At 37.0% G+C, this 15,955-nt stretch overlaps 1 protein-coding gene across 1 annotated transcript; it reads left to right on the forward strand.

The window, feature by feature from the left end:
- Positions 1 to 256: 256 nt before the first annotated feature.
- LOC137274301 (pentraxin fusion protein-like) lies at positions 257 to 15,359 on the forward strand. The gene is made up of 6 exons (XM_067807439.1): positions 257 to 325; positions 710 to 958; positions 11,541 to 11,622; positions 12,368 to 12,595; positions 13,656 to 13,902; positions 15,350 to 15,359. The coding sequence occupies exons 1-6, from the start codon at positions 257 to 259 to the stop codon at positions 15,357 to 15,359; spliced, it is 885 nt and encodes a 294-aa protein (XP_067663540.1).
- Positions 15,360 to 15,955: the final 596 nt, after the last annotated feature.

Here is a 15,955-nt window from a genome sequence, read left to right on the forward strand (position 1 = left end):
GCTAACTGTGTTCAGTAATACACATCTCACATGCAATGAAAATTTAAGGAAACGCCTAAAATAATGATACAAAGTGCCCATGGGTGTTTGCAATTTTCTGTCAGTCGCTTAACACGCACAGAAACGCAGGCCCACTGGGGTATTTTTGAAGAGTGAGAACTGAGTCAAGATAAACGGTCATCACCAATGTGTTAACGTTCTGTGGAAACACACTTTGAAAACGCTCATGGTCACGACTACTTTTGATTTTGAACAAATGGCAGTGTATCACAAAGTTGGTTCAGAGGGAGAAATGGTGTTAGAAGTAATGGTGCTTAACTATTCGGTAGGCATTGCAGGATGGGAAAGGCAACATCGATTCCTTAGTCTTGACGTTATTTCTCTAAAAAGACAAATTCACCACATTTCCCTGTGGAACTCATCCATGACACAAACTGGTGTTATCTTTGGAGTAATCGTCGAAAAGACATTAAGCAACCCATAGCACTTCATAAGGTTATCTAGGAATATATAATACATTTATGAACTTGATTTAGGTACATAGCTGAAACACATTTGAACAAGAAGAGATTCGGCTTTTCATTTCATTTGGAAGGTTCTGTGCAACACAAACGTTCATACTGGAAGCATGAGTTCCACAACGTTGAGCAGCTTTATGCAATTTGAAGCAATTGGTATTCGTTGTCTGATACTGACATACTTTGCGCAGTTAACAAGTGCTTGTGAGCTGGATCTGCAATATGGTAAACGCCAAACAGGATCAACCTTTAAAATTTCCACACCGTCATCTCTGTTCTCCTGTGCGGCTGAATGTGTTTCATATAGAGTATGCAAATCCTTCAATTTTGATGTGGCACGAAGGACGTGTCACCTGAATGGTTGTGATGACCTACAGTGTCTGGAAGGGTCAAAGAAAGAGACCGACTTCATATACAGTTCCATCATCAACTGGAACAAGGTAATGGAATTTGTAATAACCGTTGAGTACAATTATGACTGATGTACGTTTATATGTTTTAATACAATTCATATACAACACGAATTGATATCTGCTATATTCAATCAATCTGTTATTCCGTACACAAAGGCCACAGGCCTATCGTGCAATACATAGTAGTAATATACAGAAGGATTGTATACATGTATACAGTATTATCTGATAATATGTTGTTCTACAACTGTGACGTTCAGACGATGCTCGATGGCGATTAGATTCTTGAGAAGCATTCAGAAGTTGGTATTGAAGTAAAGACAAATAATGTGGATGACAACTTCTTGTTTATTATTTACAATCCACCTGACGACGGGGCAAGGAATATAGCCCAGAAAGGGTGTGACATACAAAACAAGAAGTTTTAATCCACATTAATTGTCTTCACTTCGATGGCGATTCTTCTTTTGTGAGTTTCATAGGATGATATATAAACATAGCAACATTCTGAATCATATCATGGTTATTGCAGTTTAACAGGGAGTACAATATATCCATGAATGGGTGGGCATCATAATATTCTTGAAGTTACTATTTACCTAGTTTATCATACAATGAACATGCAAGCAGACAGATTTTCTAAGGCATTACTATTACATGATTTACATGACCTATCTTCTCTTCTTATCTTCATAAATCTACCTTTTCTAATCCACATATCATGTGGTGAGCAGCCAAAATGTGTTGAACGTACTTAACGTAATGTTTTTATCGTGATACATGCAGATATAAAAGTATGACTTAAAGGATGCGTAGTAATCACATTTCGAAGAAATGAAAAGGGACTTTTTTGAAGTCAGTTCTGTTGGCATATGTAAATCTGAAATCTTTGTGTAAATAAACTAATTAACGTTGAGAGAAACACAACATACTGCTCATACCACATGTGATTAAGAATGTTGTAAATAAAGGATTTTTTCACATTCGTTACTCAATATCCATTTCTATCATATAAAGTCATCATATCGTCACTATTCTTTGGTAATGGATGAGAGGACATACGTAAAAGTCTTAGCCAACATTCGGATATATCATACATTTATGAACTTGACTTAGGTACATACACGGAACACACTGGAACAAGAAGAGATTAGGCTTTTCATTTCATTTGGAAGGTTCTGTGCAACACAAACGTTCATACTGGAAGCATGAGTTCCACAACGTTGAGCAGCTTTATGCAATTTGAAGCAATTGGTATTCGTTGTCTGATACTGACATACATTGCGCGGTTAACAAGTGCTTGTGAGCTGGATCTGCAATATGCCAAACGCCAAACAGGATCAACCTTTAATATTTCCACGTCGTTATCTCTGTTCTCCTGTGCGGCTGAATGTGTTTCATATAGAGTATGCAAATCCTTCAATTTTGATGTGGCACGAAGGACGTGTCACCTGAACGGTTGTGATGACCTACAGTGTCTGGAAGGGTCAAAGAAAGAGACCGACTTCATATACAGTTCCATCATCAACTGGAACAAGATAATGGAATTTGTAATAACCGTTGAGTACAATTATGACTGATGTACGTTTATATGTTTTAATACAATTCATATACAACACGAATTGATATCTGCTATATTCAATCAATCTGTTATTCCGTACACAAAGGCCACAAGCCTATCGTACAATACATAGTAGTAATATACAGAAGGATTGTATACAAGTATACAGTATTATTTGATAATATGTTGTTCTACAACTGTGACGTTCAGACGATGCTCGATGGCGATTAGATTCTTGAGAAGCATTCAGAAGTTGGTATTGAAGTAAAGACAAATAATGTGGATGACAACTTCTTGTTTATTATTTACAATCCACCTGACGACGGGGCAAGGAATATAGCCCAGAAAGGGTGTGACATACAAAACAAGAAGTTTTAATCCACATTAATTGTCTTCACTTCGATGGCGATTCTTCTTTTGTGAGTTTCATAGGATGATATATAAACATAGCAACATTCTGAATCATATCATGGTTATTGCAGTTTAACAGGGAGTACAATATATCCATGAATGGGTGGGCATCATAATATTCTTGAAGTTACTATTTACCTAGTTTATCATACAATGAACATGCAAGCAGACAGATTTTCTAAGGCATTACTATTACATGATTTACATGACCTATCTTCTCTTCTTATCTTCATAAATCTACCTTTTCTAATCCACATATCATGTGGTGAGCAGCCAAAATGTGTTGAACGTACTTAACGTAATGTTTTTATCGTGATACATGCAGATATAAAAGTATGACTTAAAGGATGCGTAGTAATCACATTTCGAAGAAATGAAAAGGGACTTTTTTGAAGTCAGTTCTGTTGGCATATGTAAATCTGAAATCTTTGTGTAAATAAACTAATTAACGTTGAGAGAAACACAACATACTGCTCATACCACATGTGATTAAGAATGTTGTAAATAAAGGATTTTTTCACATTCGTTACTCAATATCCATTTCTATCATATAAAGTCATCATATCGTCACTATTCTTTGGTAATGGATGAGAGGACATACGTAAAAGTCTTAGCCAACATTCGGATATATCATACATTTATGAACTTGACTTAGGTACATACGCGGAACACACTGGAACAAGAAGAGATTAGGCTTTTCATTTCATTTGGAAGGTTCTGTGCAACACAAACGTTCATACTGGAAGCATGAGTTCCACAACGTTGAGCAGCTTTATGCAATTTGAAGCAATTGGTATTCGTTGTCTGATACTGACATACATTGCGCGGTTAACAAGTGCTTGTGAGCTGGATCTGCAATATGCCAAACGCCAAACAGGATCAACCTTTAATATTTCCACGTCGTTATCTCTGTTCTCCTGTGCGGCTGAATGTGTTTCATATAGAGTATGCAAATCCTTCAATTTTGATGTGGCACGAAGGACGTGTCACCTGAATGGTTGTGATGACCTACAGTGTCTGGAAGGGTCAAAGAAAGAGACCGACTTCATATACAGTTCCATCATCAACTGGAACAAGGTAATGGAATTTGTAATAACCGTTGAGTAAAATTATGACTGATGTACGTTTATATGTTTTAATACAATTCATATACAACACGAATTGATATCTGCTATATTCAATCAATCTGTTATTCCGTACACAAAGGCCACAGGCCTATCGTACAATACATAGTAGTAATATACAGAAGGATTGTATACATGTATACAGTATTATCTGATAATATGTTGTTCTACAACTGTGACGTTCAGACGATGCTCGATGGCGATTAGATTCTTGAGAAGCATTCAGAAGTTGGTATTGAAGTAAAGACAAATAATGTGGATGACAACTTCTTGTTTATTATTTACAATCCACCTGACGACGGGGCAAGGAATATAGCCCAGAAAGGGTGTGACATACAAAACAAGAAGTTTTAATCCACATTAATTGTCTTCACTTCGATGGCGATTCTTCTTTTGTGAGTTTCATAGGATGATATATAAACATAGCAACATTCTGAATCATATCATGGTTATTGCAGTTTAACAGGGAGTACAATATATCCATGAATGGGTGGGCATCATAATATTCTTGAAGTTACTATTTACCTAGTTTATCATACAATGAACATGCAAGCAGACAGATTTTCTAAGGCATTACTATTACATGATTTACATGACCTATCTTCTCTTCTTATCTTCATAAATCTACCTTTTCTAATCCACATATCATGTGGTGAGCAGCCAAAATGTGTTGAACGTACTTAACGTAATGTTTTTATCGTGATACATGCAGATATAAAAGTATGACTTAAAGGATGCGTAGTAATCACATTTCGAAGAAATGAAAAGGGACTTTTTTGAAGTCAGTTCTGTTGGCATATGTAAATCTGAAATCTTTGTGTAAATAAACTAATTAACGTTGAGAGAAACACAACATACTGCTCATACCACATGTGATTAAGAATGTTGTAAATAAAGGATTTTTTCACATTCGTTACTCAATATCCATTTCTATCATATAAAGTCATCATATCGTCACTATTCTTTGGTAATGGATGAGAGGACATACGTAAAAGTCTTAGCCAACATTCGGATATATCATACATTTATGAACTTGACTTAGGTACATACGCGGAACACACTGGAACAAGAAGAGATTAGGCTTTTCATTTCATTTGGAAGGTTCTGTGCAACACAAACGTTCATACTGGAAGCATGAGTTCCACAACGTTGAGCAGCTTTATGCAATTTGAAGCAATTGGTATTCGTTGTCTGATACTGACATACATTGCGCGGTTAACAAGTGCTTGTGAGCTGGATCTGCAATATGCCAAACGCCAAACAGGATCAACCTTTAATATTTCCACGTCGTTATCTCTGTTCTCCTGTGCGGCTGAATGTGTTTCATATAGAGTATGCAAATCCTTCAATTTTGATGTGGCACGAAGGACGTGTCACCTGAATGGTTGTGATGACCTACAGTGTCTGGAAGGGTCAAAGAAAGAGACCGACTTCATATACAGTTCCATCATCAACTGGAACAAGGTAATGGAATTTGTAATAACCGTTGAGTAAAATTATGACTGATGTACGTTTATATGTTTTAATACAATTCATATACAACACGAATTGATATCTGCTATATTCAATCAATCTGTTATTCCGTACACAAAGGCCACAGGCCTATCGTACAATACATAGTAGTAATATACAGAAGGATTGTATACATGTATACAGTATTATCTGATAATATGTTGTTCTACAACTGTGACGTTCAGACGATGCTCGATGGCGATTAGATTCTTGAGAAGCATTCAGAAGTTGGTATTGAAGTAAAGACAAATAATGTGGATGACAACTTCTTGTTTATTATTTACAATCCACCTGACGACGGGGCAAGGAATATAGCCCAGAAAGGGTGTGACATACAAAACAAGAAGTTTTAATCCACATTAATTGTCTTCACTTCGATGGCGATTCTTCTTTTGTGAGTTTCATAGGATGATATATAAACATAGCAACATTCTGAATCATATCATGGTTATTGCAGTTTAACAGGGAGTACAATATATCCATGAATGGGTGGGCATCATAATATTCTTGAAGTTACTATTTACCTAGTTTATCATACAATGAACATGCAAGCAGACAGATTTTCTAAGGCATTACTATTACATGATTTACATGACCTATCTTCTCTTCTTATCTTCATAAATCTACCTTTTCTAATCCACATATCATGTGGTGAGCAGCCAAAATGTGTTGAACGTACTTAACGTAATGTTTTTATCGTGATACATGCAGATATAAAAGTATGACTTAAAGGATGCGTAGTAATCACATTTCGAAGAAATGAAAAGGGACTTTTTTGAAGTCAGTTCTGTTGGCATATGTAAATCTGAAATCTTTGTGTAAATAAACTAATTAACGTTGAGAGAAACACAACATACTGCTCATACCACATGTGATTAAGAATGTTGTAAATAAAGGATTTTTTCACATTCGTTACTCAATATCCATTTCTATCATATAAAGTCATCATATCGTCACTATTCTTTGGTAATGGATGAGAGGACATACGTAAAAGTCTTAGCCAACATTCGGATATATCATACATTTATGAACTTGACTTAGGTACATACGCGGAACACACTGGAACAAGAAGAGATTAGGCTTTTCATTTCATTTGGAAGGTTCTGTGCAACACAAACGTTCATACTGGAAGCATGAGTTCCACAACGTTGAGCAGCTTTATGCAATTTGAAGCAATTGGTATTCGTTGTCTGATACTGACATACATTGCGCGGTTAACAAGTGCTTGTGAGCTGGATCTGCAATATGCCAAACGCCAAACAGGATCAACCTTTAATATTTCCACGTCGTTATCTCTGTTCTCCTGTGCGGCTGAATGTGTTTCATATAGAGTATGCAAATCCTTCAATTTTGATGTGGCACGAAGGACGTGTCACCTGAATGGTTGTGATGACCTACAGTGTCTGGAAGGGTCAAAGAAAGAGACCGACTTCATATACAGTTCCATCATCAACTGGAACAAGGTAATGGAATTTGTAATAACCGTTGAGTAAAATTATGACTGATGTACGTTTATATGTTTTAATACAATTCATATACAACACGAATTGATATCTGCTATATTCAATCAATCTGTTATTCCGTACACAAAGGCCACAGGCCTATCGTGCAATACATAGTAGTAATATACAGAAGGATTGTATACATGTATACAGTATTATCTGATAATATGTTGTTCTACAACTGTGACGTTCAGACGATGCTCGATGGCGATTAGATTCTTGAGAAGCATTCAGAAGTTGGTATTGAAGTAAAGACAAATAATGTGGATGACAACTTCTTGTTTATTATTTACAATCCACCTGACGACGGGGCAAGGAATATAGCCCAGAAAGGGTGTGACATACAAAACAAGAAGTTTTAATCCACATTAATTGTCTTCACTTCGATGGCGATTCTTCTTTTGTGAGTTTCATAGGATGATATATAAACATAGCAACATTCTGAATCATATCATGGTTATTGCAGTTTAACAGGGAGTACAATATATCCATGAATGGGTGGGCATCATAATATTCTTGAAGTTACTATTTACCTAGTTTATCATACAATGAACATGCAAGCAGACAGATTTTCTAAGGCATTACTATTACATGATTTACATGACCTATCTTCTCTTCTTATCTTCATAAATCTACCTTTTCTAATCCACATATCATGTGGTGAGCAGCCAAAATGTGTTGAACGTACTTAACGTAATGTTTTTATCGTGATACATGCAGATATAAAAGTATGACTTAAAGGATGCGTAGTAATCACATTTCGAAGAAATGAAAAGGGACTTTTTTGAAGTCAGTTCTGTTGGCATATGTAAATCTGAAATCTTTGTGTAAATAAACTAATTAACGTTGAGAGAAACACAACATACTGCTCATACCACATGTGATTAAGAATGTTGTAAATAAAGGATTTTTTCACATTCGTTACTCAATATCCATTTCTATCATATAAAGTCATCATATCGTCACTATTCTTTGGTAATGGATGAGAGGACATACGTAAAAGTCTTAGCCAACATTCGGATATATCATACATTTATGAACTTGACTTAGGTACATACGCGGAACACACTGGAACAAGAAGAGATTAGGCTTTTCATTTCATTTGGAAGGTTCTGTGCAACACAAACGTTCATACTGGAAGCATGAGTTCCACAACGTTGAGCAGCTTTATGCAATTTGAAGCAATTGGTATTCGTTGTCTGATACTGACATACATTGCGCGGTTAACAAGTGCTTGTGAGCTGGATCTGCAATATGCCAAACGCCAAACAGGATCAACCTTTAATATTTCCACGTCGTTATCTCTGTTCTCCTGTGCGGCTGAATGTGTTTCATATAGAGTATGCAAATCCTTCAATTTTGATGTGGCACGAAGGACGTGTCACCTGAACGGTTGTGATGACCTACAGTGTCTGGAAGGGTCAAAGAAAGAGACCGACTTCATATACAGTTCCATCATCAACTGGAACAAGATAATGGAATTTGTAATAACCGTTGAGTACAATTATGACTGATGTACGTTTATATGTTTTAATACAATTCATATACAACACGAATTGATATCTGCTATATTCAATCAATCTGTTATTCCGTACACAAAGGCCACAAGCCTATCGTACAATACATAGTAGTAATATACAGAAGGATTGTATACAAGTATACAGTATTATTTGATAATATGTTGTTCTACAACTGTGACGTTCAGACGATGCTCGATGGCGATTAGATTCTTGAGAAGCATTCAGAAGTTGGTATTGAAGTAAAGACAAATAATGTGGATGACAACTTCTTGTTTATTATTTACAATCCACCTGACGACGGGGCAAGGAATATAGCCCAGAAAGGGTGTGACATACAAAACAAGAAGTTTTAATCCACATTAATTGTCTTCACTTCGATGGCGATTCTTCTTTTGTGAGTTTCATAGGATGATATATAAACATAGCAACATTCTGAATCATATCATGGTTATTGCAGTTTAACAGGGAGTACAATATATCCATGAATGGGTGGGCATCATAATATTCTTGAAGTTACTATTTACCTAGTTTATCATACAATGAACATGCAAGCAGACAGATTTTCTAAGGCATTACTATTACATGATTTACATGACCTATCTTCTCTTCTTATCTTCATATGTAAATCTGAAATCTTTGTGTAAATAAACTAATTAACGTTGAGAGAAACACAACATACTGCTCATACCACATGTGATTAAGAATGTTGTAAATAAAGGATTTTTTCACATTCGTTACTCAATATCCATTTCTATCATATAAAGTCATCATATCGTCACTATTCTTTGGTAATGGATGAGAGGACATACGTAAAAGTCTTAGCCAACATTCGGATATATCATACATTTATGAACTTGACTTAGGTACATACGCGGAACACACTGGAACAAGAAGAGATTAGGCTTTTCATTTCATTTGGAAGGTTCTGTGCAACACAAACGTTCATACTGGAAGCATGAGTTCCACAACGTTGAGCAGCTTTATGCAATTTGAAGCAATTGGTATTCGTTGTCTGATACTGACATACATTGCGCGGTTAACAAGTGCTTGTGAGCTGGATCTGCAATATGCCAAACGCCAAACAGGATCAACCTTTAATATTTCCACGTCGTTATCTCTGTTCTCCTGTGCGGCTGAATGTGTTTCATATAGAGTATGCAAATCCTTCAATTTTGATGTGGCACGAAGGACGTGTCACCTGAACGGTTGTGATGACCTACAGTGTCTGGAAGGGTCAAAGAAAGAGACCGACTTCATATACAGTTCCATCATCAACTGGAACAAGATAATGGAATTTGTAATAACCGTTGAGTACAATTATGACTGATGTACGTTTATATGTTTTAATACAATTCATATACAACACGAATTGATATCTGCTATATTCAATCAATCTGTTATTCCGTACACAAAGGCCACAAGCCTATCGTACAATACATAGTAGTAATATACAGAAGGATTGTATACAAGTATACAGTATTATTTGATAATATGTTGTTCTACAACTGTGACGTTCAGACGATGCTCGATGGCGATTAGATTCTTGAGAAGCATTCAGAAGTTGGTATTGAAGTAAAGACAAATAATGTGGATGACAACTTCTTGTTTATTATTTACAATCCACCTGACGACGGGGCAAGGAATATAGCCCAGAAAGGGTGTGACATACAAAACAAGAAGTTTTAATCCACATTAATTGTCTTCACTTCGATGGCGATTCTTCTTTTGTGAGTTTCATAGGATGATATATAAACATAGCAACATTCTGAATCATATCATGGTTATTGCAGTTTAACAGGGAGTACAATATATCCATGAATGGGTGGGCATCATAATATTCTTGAAGTTACTATTTACCTAGTTTATCATACAATGAACATGCAAGCAGACAGATTTTCTAAGGCATTACTATTACATGATTTACATGACCTATCTTCTCTTCTTATCTTCATAAATCTACCTTTTCTAATCCACATATCATGTGGTGAGCAGCCAAAATGTGTTGAACGTACTTAACGTAATGTTTTTATCGTGATACATGCAGATATAAAAGTATGACTTAAAGGATGCGTAGTAATCACATTTCGAAGAAATGAAAAGGGACTTTTTTGAAGTCAGTTCTGTTGGCATATGTAAATCTGAAATCTTTGTGTAAATAAACTAATTAACGTTGAGAGAAACACAACATACTGCTCATACCACATGTGATTAAGAATGTTGTAAATAAAGGATTTTTTCACATTCGTTACTCAATATCCATTTCTATCATATAAAGTCATCATATCGTCACTATTCTTTGGTAATGGATGAGAGGACATACGTAAAAGTCTTAGCCAACATTCGGTTACTTTATTTTGCATATGTATAGTAAGAGGAATCGTAACGTATTCACCATTAATCATTACACTAGGCGCGCTCATCTTTAACTCTTTCTATTAGGTCAAAGTATCGAAATCCCCAAATTTCAGCCCCGTATAACAGAACTGGACTACTTTTAACATCAAATGTTCTGAAGAGGGGTCGTAAGTTTAAATCTCCACGTACTTTTTTAAAAATTGTTTCAGTATACCTATCAACGCTTTTTGAGTTTGAATACTTTGCATGGTTTGACCAGGAAAGATGATTAGTAAAATATATTCCTAGGTATTTAAATGAGGTTGTTTGATTCAGCCTGAATGCCTTTATAATACCATTTTAAGTGTCGAGACAAGTTACCTCCTTTCTTGAAAGTAATTACTTTTGTTTTATTCATGTTAACATTCGGCTTAGACTGTTCGCAATAGCGTTCTAATTCATTGATTTGCTCCTGAAGACTTATTTGTAATAAGGACAATGTCACCTCCAAACAGTGAAAAAAACCTTCTGGATGTAACCGAACACCGTTTCTACAATTATTTTCAGTTTGCATCACTAGTTATATTAGAAGTTATCTAAGAGCGGCGTAAAAGTAATCTCCCTGCTATAAAATCCATGTTACAGACCGCTCTTGGACGTTGCCAGGACAACCCATGTGCATTTAAGCACAGATGCAGCGTACAGAGGAATGGTGCCTTACGTTGTGGTAAGCCTGTATTTGTGAGTTAAGTGCAAACCAGCTTTTTCAAATTCCCGCAAGAATTCGCCCTTTTCCATTACCAGCTTTCAGCTAGCAGGAGAACAGCGAGAAGAAGCAAAACAGGATACAAACTCATCCACCACAATATTAATGCTCAATAATAACAAGAAAATGCCTACATGGCATCTGGACGGAATTGCAGTAAGGTATTAAAGTCACTATCATGCCACAAAGGGCTCCACCTGTCAGGTTGTCCAGACATCCAGGGACCCACAGAACCCTGGGCTCCAACCCTTGCTAGGTCCTATTTGCAACAAAGGCAAAATAGTTTAGTTCCCAAGGCAAGCAAACGGGATGGCTGGGTGGGAACACTTTCAAACCTTGCCTTCGGTTACTCATAAAATTATGATTTCATGGCGCTCACTACATGAGCTGATGAAATCTACAATTTCATTTCGCAACCTTCGGCAAGATGTTAGTTTTAAGCTTACCTGCTCAAAACTGCCTGCTGGAACGTGTTGACCTCTGCAATACGACTTTCTGAAAGTTGATTGCTTTGACCAATTCGCCTTTTTCAGGATATCGCCAACTGAGATACTCTGACCCTGATTTAAGTGTTTCAGATTGTACATCAATGTCCTGAAGGTTAAAAATTGCATTGGTAGAATACTGCAAGCGCAATCATAACGTCGTCTCTGACACAGATTCTTTGTCAAAATGAAAGGAGTTTTCTCGCTTCTATTTCTTACAGACGAGGAACTGTCTAACATTGCCAAGAATAAGCCAGCGTATGCAAGCAGTACGTATAACCGACGTGTTCGGGCCGACGCGGCAGTCGACGGGAAAGTCACAGCCATTTGGTCTAGCCGATCCTGTTTTACCGTTGCCATTGGTGATATGTCACCTTGGTGGCTCGTGGACCTAGCAGACGTCTACATCATCGTGGAAGTTGATGTCACAAGCAGAAAAGACTGTTGTCGTAATATTAATATTCATTCTTAAAAGGGTCGTTACCAAATGCACGTGTTCAAAATTCGACACAATGGATGATTGCCATATAGCAATGGTCTGTTCGTTAACCATTAACGTTTACTTTATGTTTATGAAACCATGGTGCTTCTTATATAGCGATGAAATGTAACATGTTATATACCGATGTGCAGAAGAAACCTGACATCTATAAAGTGGTAACATTTTGTAGCAAACAATAAACACATGCTACGTTTTCATAGCAAAGAAAGATTGTAGGAAAACATCAGATATAGATAACAGTGAGTGAGTGATGACATATGTCAACCAAGTCAGCGACCCTGACCACCCGGTCCCGTCGATCGCGTCTTACATGCATAGTCACCTTTTATGGCAAGCTTGGGTTGCTGAAGGGCTATTCCACCCGGGACCTTCACGGGTCGATATAGATAACAGTCAAGCGTACTTAATGCTGAGCCAGCGAAAGTCCGGGTTCGAATTGATCTTTTGCAACCAATGAGTAAGAGGTGACTAACGGGATCGGGTGGTCAGACATGCTGACACATGTCATTGTATCCCATTGTGAACATCGATGCTCATGCTGTTGATAACTGAACTGTCTGGTCCAGACTCGATTATTTACAAAACGCCACCATAGAGCTGGATTATTGCTGACTGGCGTTATACAAATCAGAAACAATTTTATGCCGCATCTTTCGATTTTGCGATAAAAATGTGAAAAATACCAAAACACCTGTTTGTCGTTACGTGCCATTTATGTGTGATTAATTGCAAAGACTAGTAATCCCACAAATTACCAAATTACCGACTTTCTAAAAGACATTGTGTATTTATTGATCTTAACGATCCAAATAGTTGAGTGAGTGGGTGGGTGAGTGAGTGAATGAGTGAGTGAATGGGTATGGTATTGCGCCGCTTTCACGGCCGTTTCACGGCGGGGTGCACTAGAAATGTATTTCTTGTATAATGTAGCCTTTACAGAATGTGGTTCGTTATTCAAGTGTACTAAAACCCTATCTACCACAAAAAAGGCTATATTTTGTTTTCAGCTGACCGTCTTCACGATTTTGCGCTGGAGGGTTTTGAAGCCGACCCTCGCTATCATCCAAATATCACAAGACAGTTGTGTTACATGTACAATGATACAGTCACAGAACCCGGCAAGACAGTTACCATACACTGTGTTTCACCTGTGTCTGGTCGTTATCTGAGACTTAGCGGAAAGAAAAGAAGAGATGCACTTGATGTTCTGCAGTTTTGTGAGGTGCAGGTGTTTGGCTTCAAGATTAAATACTGGTATGTACAGTTTGTTTGTTAGTCGTTGTTTAACGTCGCATTCAGTAATATTCCAGCTGTATGGGCGTGGTCTGTATATAATCGACTCGTACCATACAATACGGTGATCAACAGAACATCGATCTACGGAGTTACGATAGGATGACATGTGCCAACCATATCAACGTGCTTGACAACTCGATTCGGTTAGACGAGTTTTTGTCAGATGACGCGACGAACGATTATTTGATTAAAACACAGAAGGAGAATATTTCCTTTCAATGTATGGGATGAATGTTTGGTAATTAAACTGCATATTTTATGATTGCGTTTAGCATTCAAGATTGTTCTTGGAGTTTTGGAATTTCCTTTTTAACGCTGTAAAGAAGTACAGGAGATTCATGTGCAGGCTGGTAAGGTGTATCCAAGTTGAGGTTAGTAAGGTGTATTCAAGTGGAGTTTGGTAGATTGTTTTCAGGTGGGAAGGTAAATTCAAGTGGAGTTTGGCAAGGTGTATTCAAGTGGTAAGGTGTATTCAACTGGATGTTGATAAGGTGTATTCAAGTGGTAAGGTGTATTCAAGTGGAGGTTGGTAAGGTATATTCAAGTAGAGGTTGGAAAGGTGTCTTCAAGTGGGAAGGTATTTTGAAGTGGAGGTTGGCAAGGTGTATTCAAGTGGCAAGGTATATTCAAGTTGAGGCTCGCAAAGTTTATTCAAGTGATAAGGTGTATTCAAATGGAGGTTGATAAGGTGTATTCAAGTGGGAAGGTATATTCTAGTGGAGGTTGGCAAGGTGTATTCACGTGGTAAGGAGGTTGGTAAGGTGTCTTCAGATGGGAAGGTATATTGAAGTGGAATTTGGCAAGGTGTTTTGAATTGGAGGTTGGTAAGGTGTATTCATGTAGGAAGGTATATCCAAGTGGAGGTTGACAAGGTATATTGAAGTGGAGGTTGTTAAGGTTTATTCATATGGAGGTTGGTTAGGTTTATTCAACTGGAAGTTGGTAAGGTGTATTCAAGTGGAGGTTGGCAAGGTATATTCATGTGGAGGTTGGTTAGGTATATCGAAGTGGAGGTTAAACAGATATGTATGTATTGAGACATATATTTACATGATTTGTTTTTGTCTTTCAGAATATCTTCTTTGGGGAAGACAAGTTCAAAACACGTCACAGAACCTTCTTGGGTAAAGGAGATGTATCCGCCAACCATATGTGCATTAAAGAACTTCAGATCTCACAAATGCATACATGTGTACATAAATGTCACTGCAAAAGTCCTGACTCTCCTTAGAAATACATTCTCTTACGTGTAACGGTCATGTTAACTTTGAAAGCGCATAAATAATAAACGAAAATGAAACTATACTTTCCTTGATCGCTGATGAAGGGGTAATTTATTTATCACAACCCCTTAAAGATGAGCAGCACGACCAAGAACTCAGTACTGTTCCTCTTGTTACTTCAGCTGGAGTTGATATGCATAAAATATACCCTTTATGTGTCTCAAATCGAAATGTCAAAGAAATTCTATCGCCGTCGCTTTTGACGTGGATTGTAGCATGGCTAATGATCATATATTAACTATTCTTTCAAGGTAGAGTATTCCTAATTATTATGTTGCTAGAAAAGGTACTTATTTGCAGTTTAATTTCAGCGATTGTAGAAATGGAACCCTTTGGTTTGGGCTGCGAAAAGGTACACAAGCAGTCTTTGTGATTAAATCCAGTGCCGAAACAAACGTATCAACAATATTTTAATGTAATTTTTTTTTTAAATTTTAAAATAATTAAAGAGAGTATTTAAAATAAGAAACAATCCACGCGTTGGCATGGGTACTATGTCTTGACAGGAATCAGGTGAGTGTTTAGTTTATGCAAACGCCACATTGACACTTGCACGAATATTGTCCTCGCACTGGTACGCAGTAAACTATTGTGAAGTGTGCATAAACTGTACGGGGCAAGAATATTTTGAAATGTTCAAAAGATACCAAGGAGTTTTCTGGCACACCACTTGCAGAGTTTCAGTCATTTCCGAAAAGAGGACGTAATGGAAATTATCCGTAAATCAA

Source organism: Haliotis asinina, chromosome 1, assembly GCF_037392515.1.
Source record: "Haliotis asinina isolate JCU_RB_2024 chromosome 1, JCU_Hal_asi_v2, whole genome shotgun sequence".
Lineage (NCBI taxonomy): Eukaryota > Metazoa > Mollusca > Gastropoda > Lepetellida > Haliotidae > Haliotis > Haliotis asinina.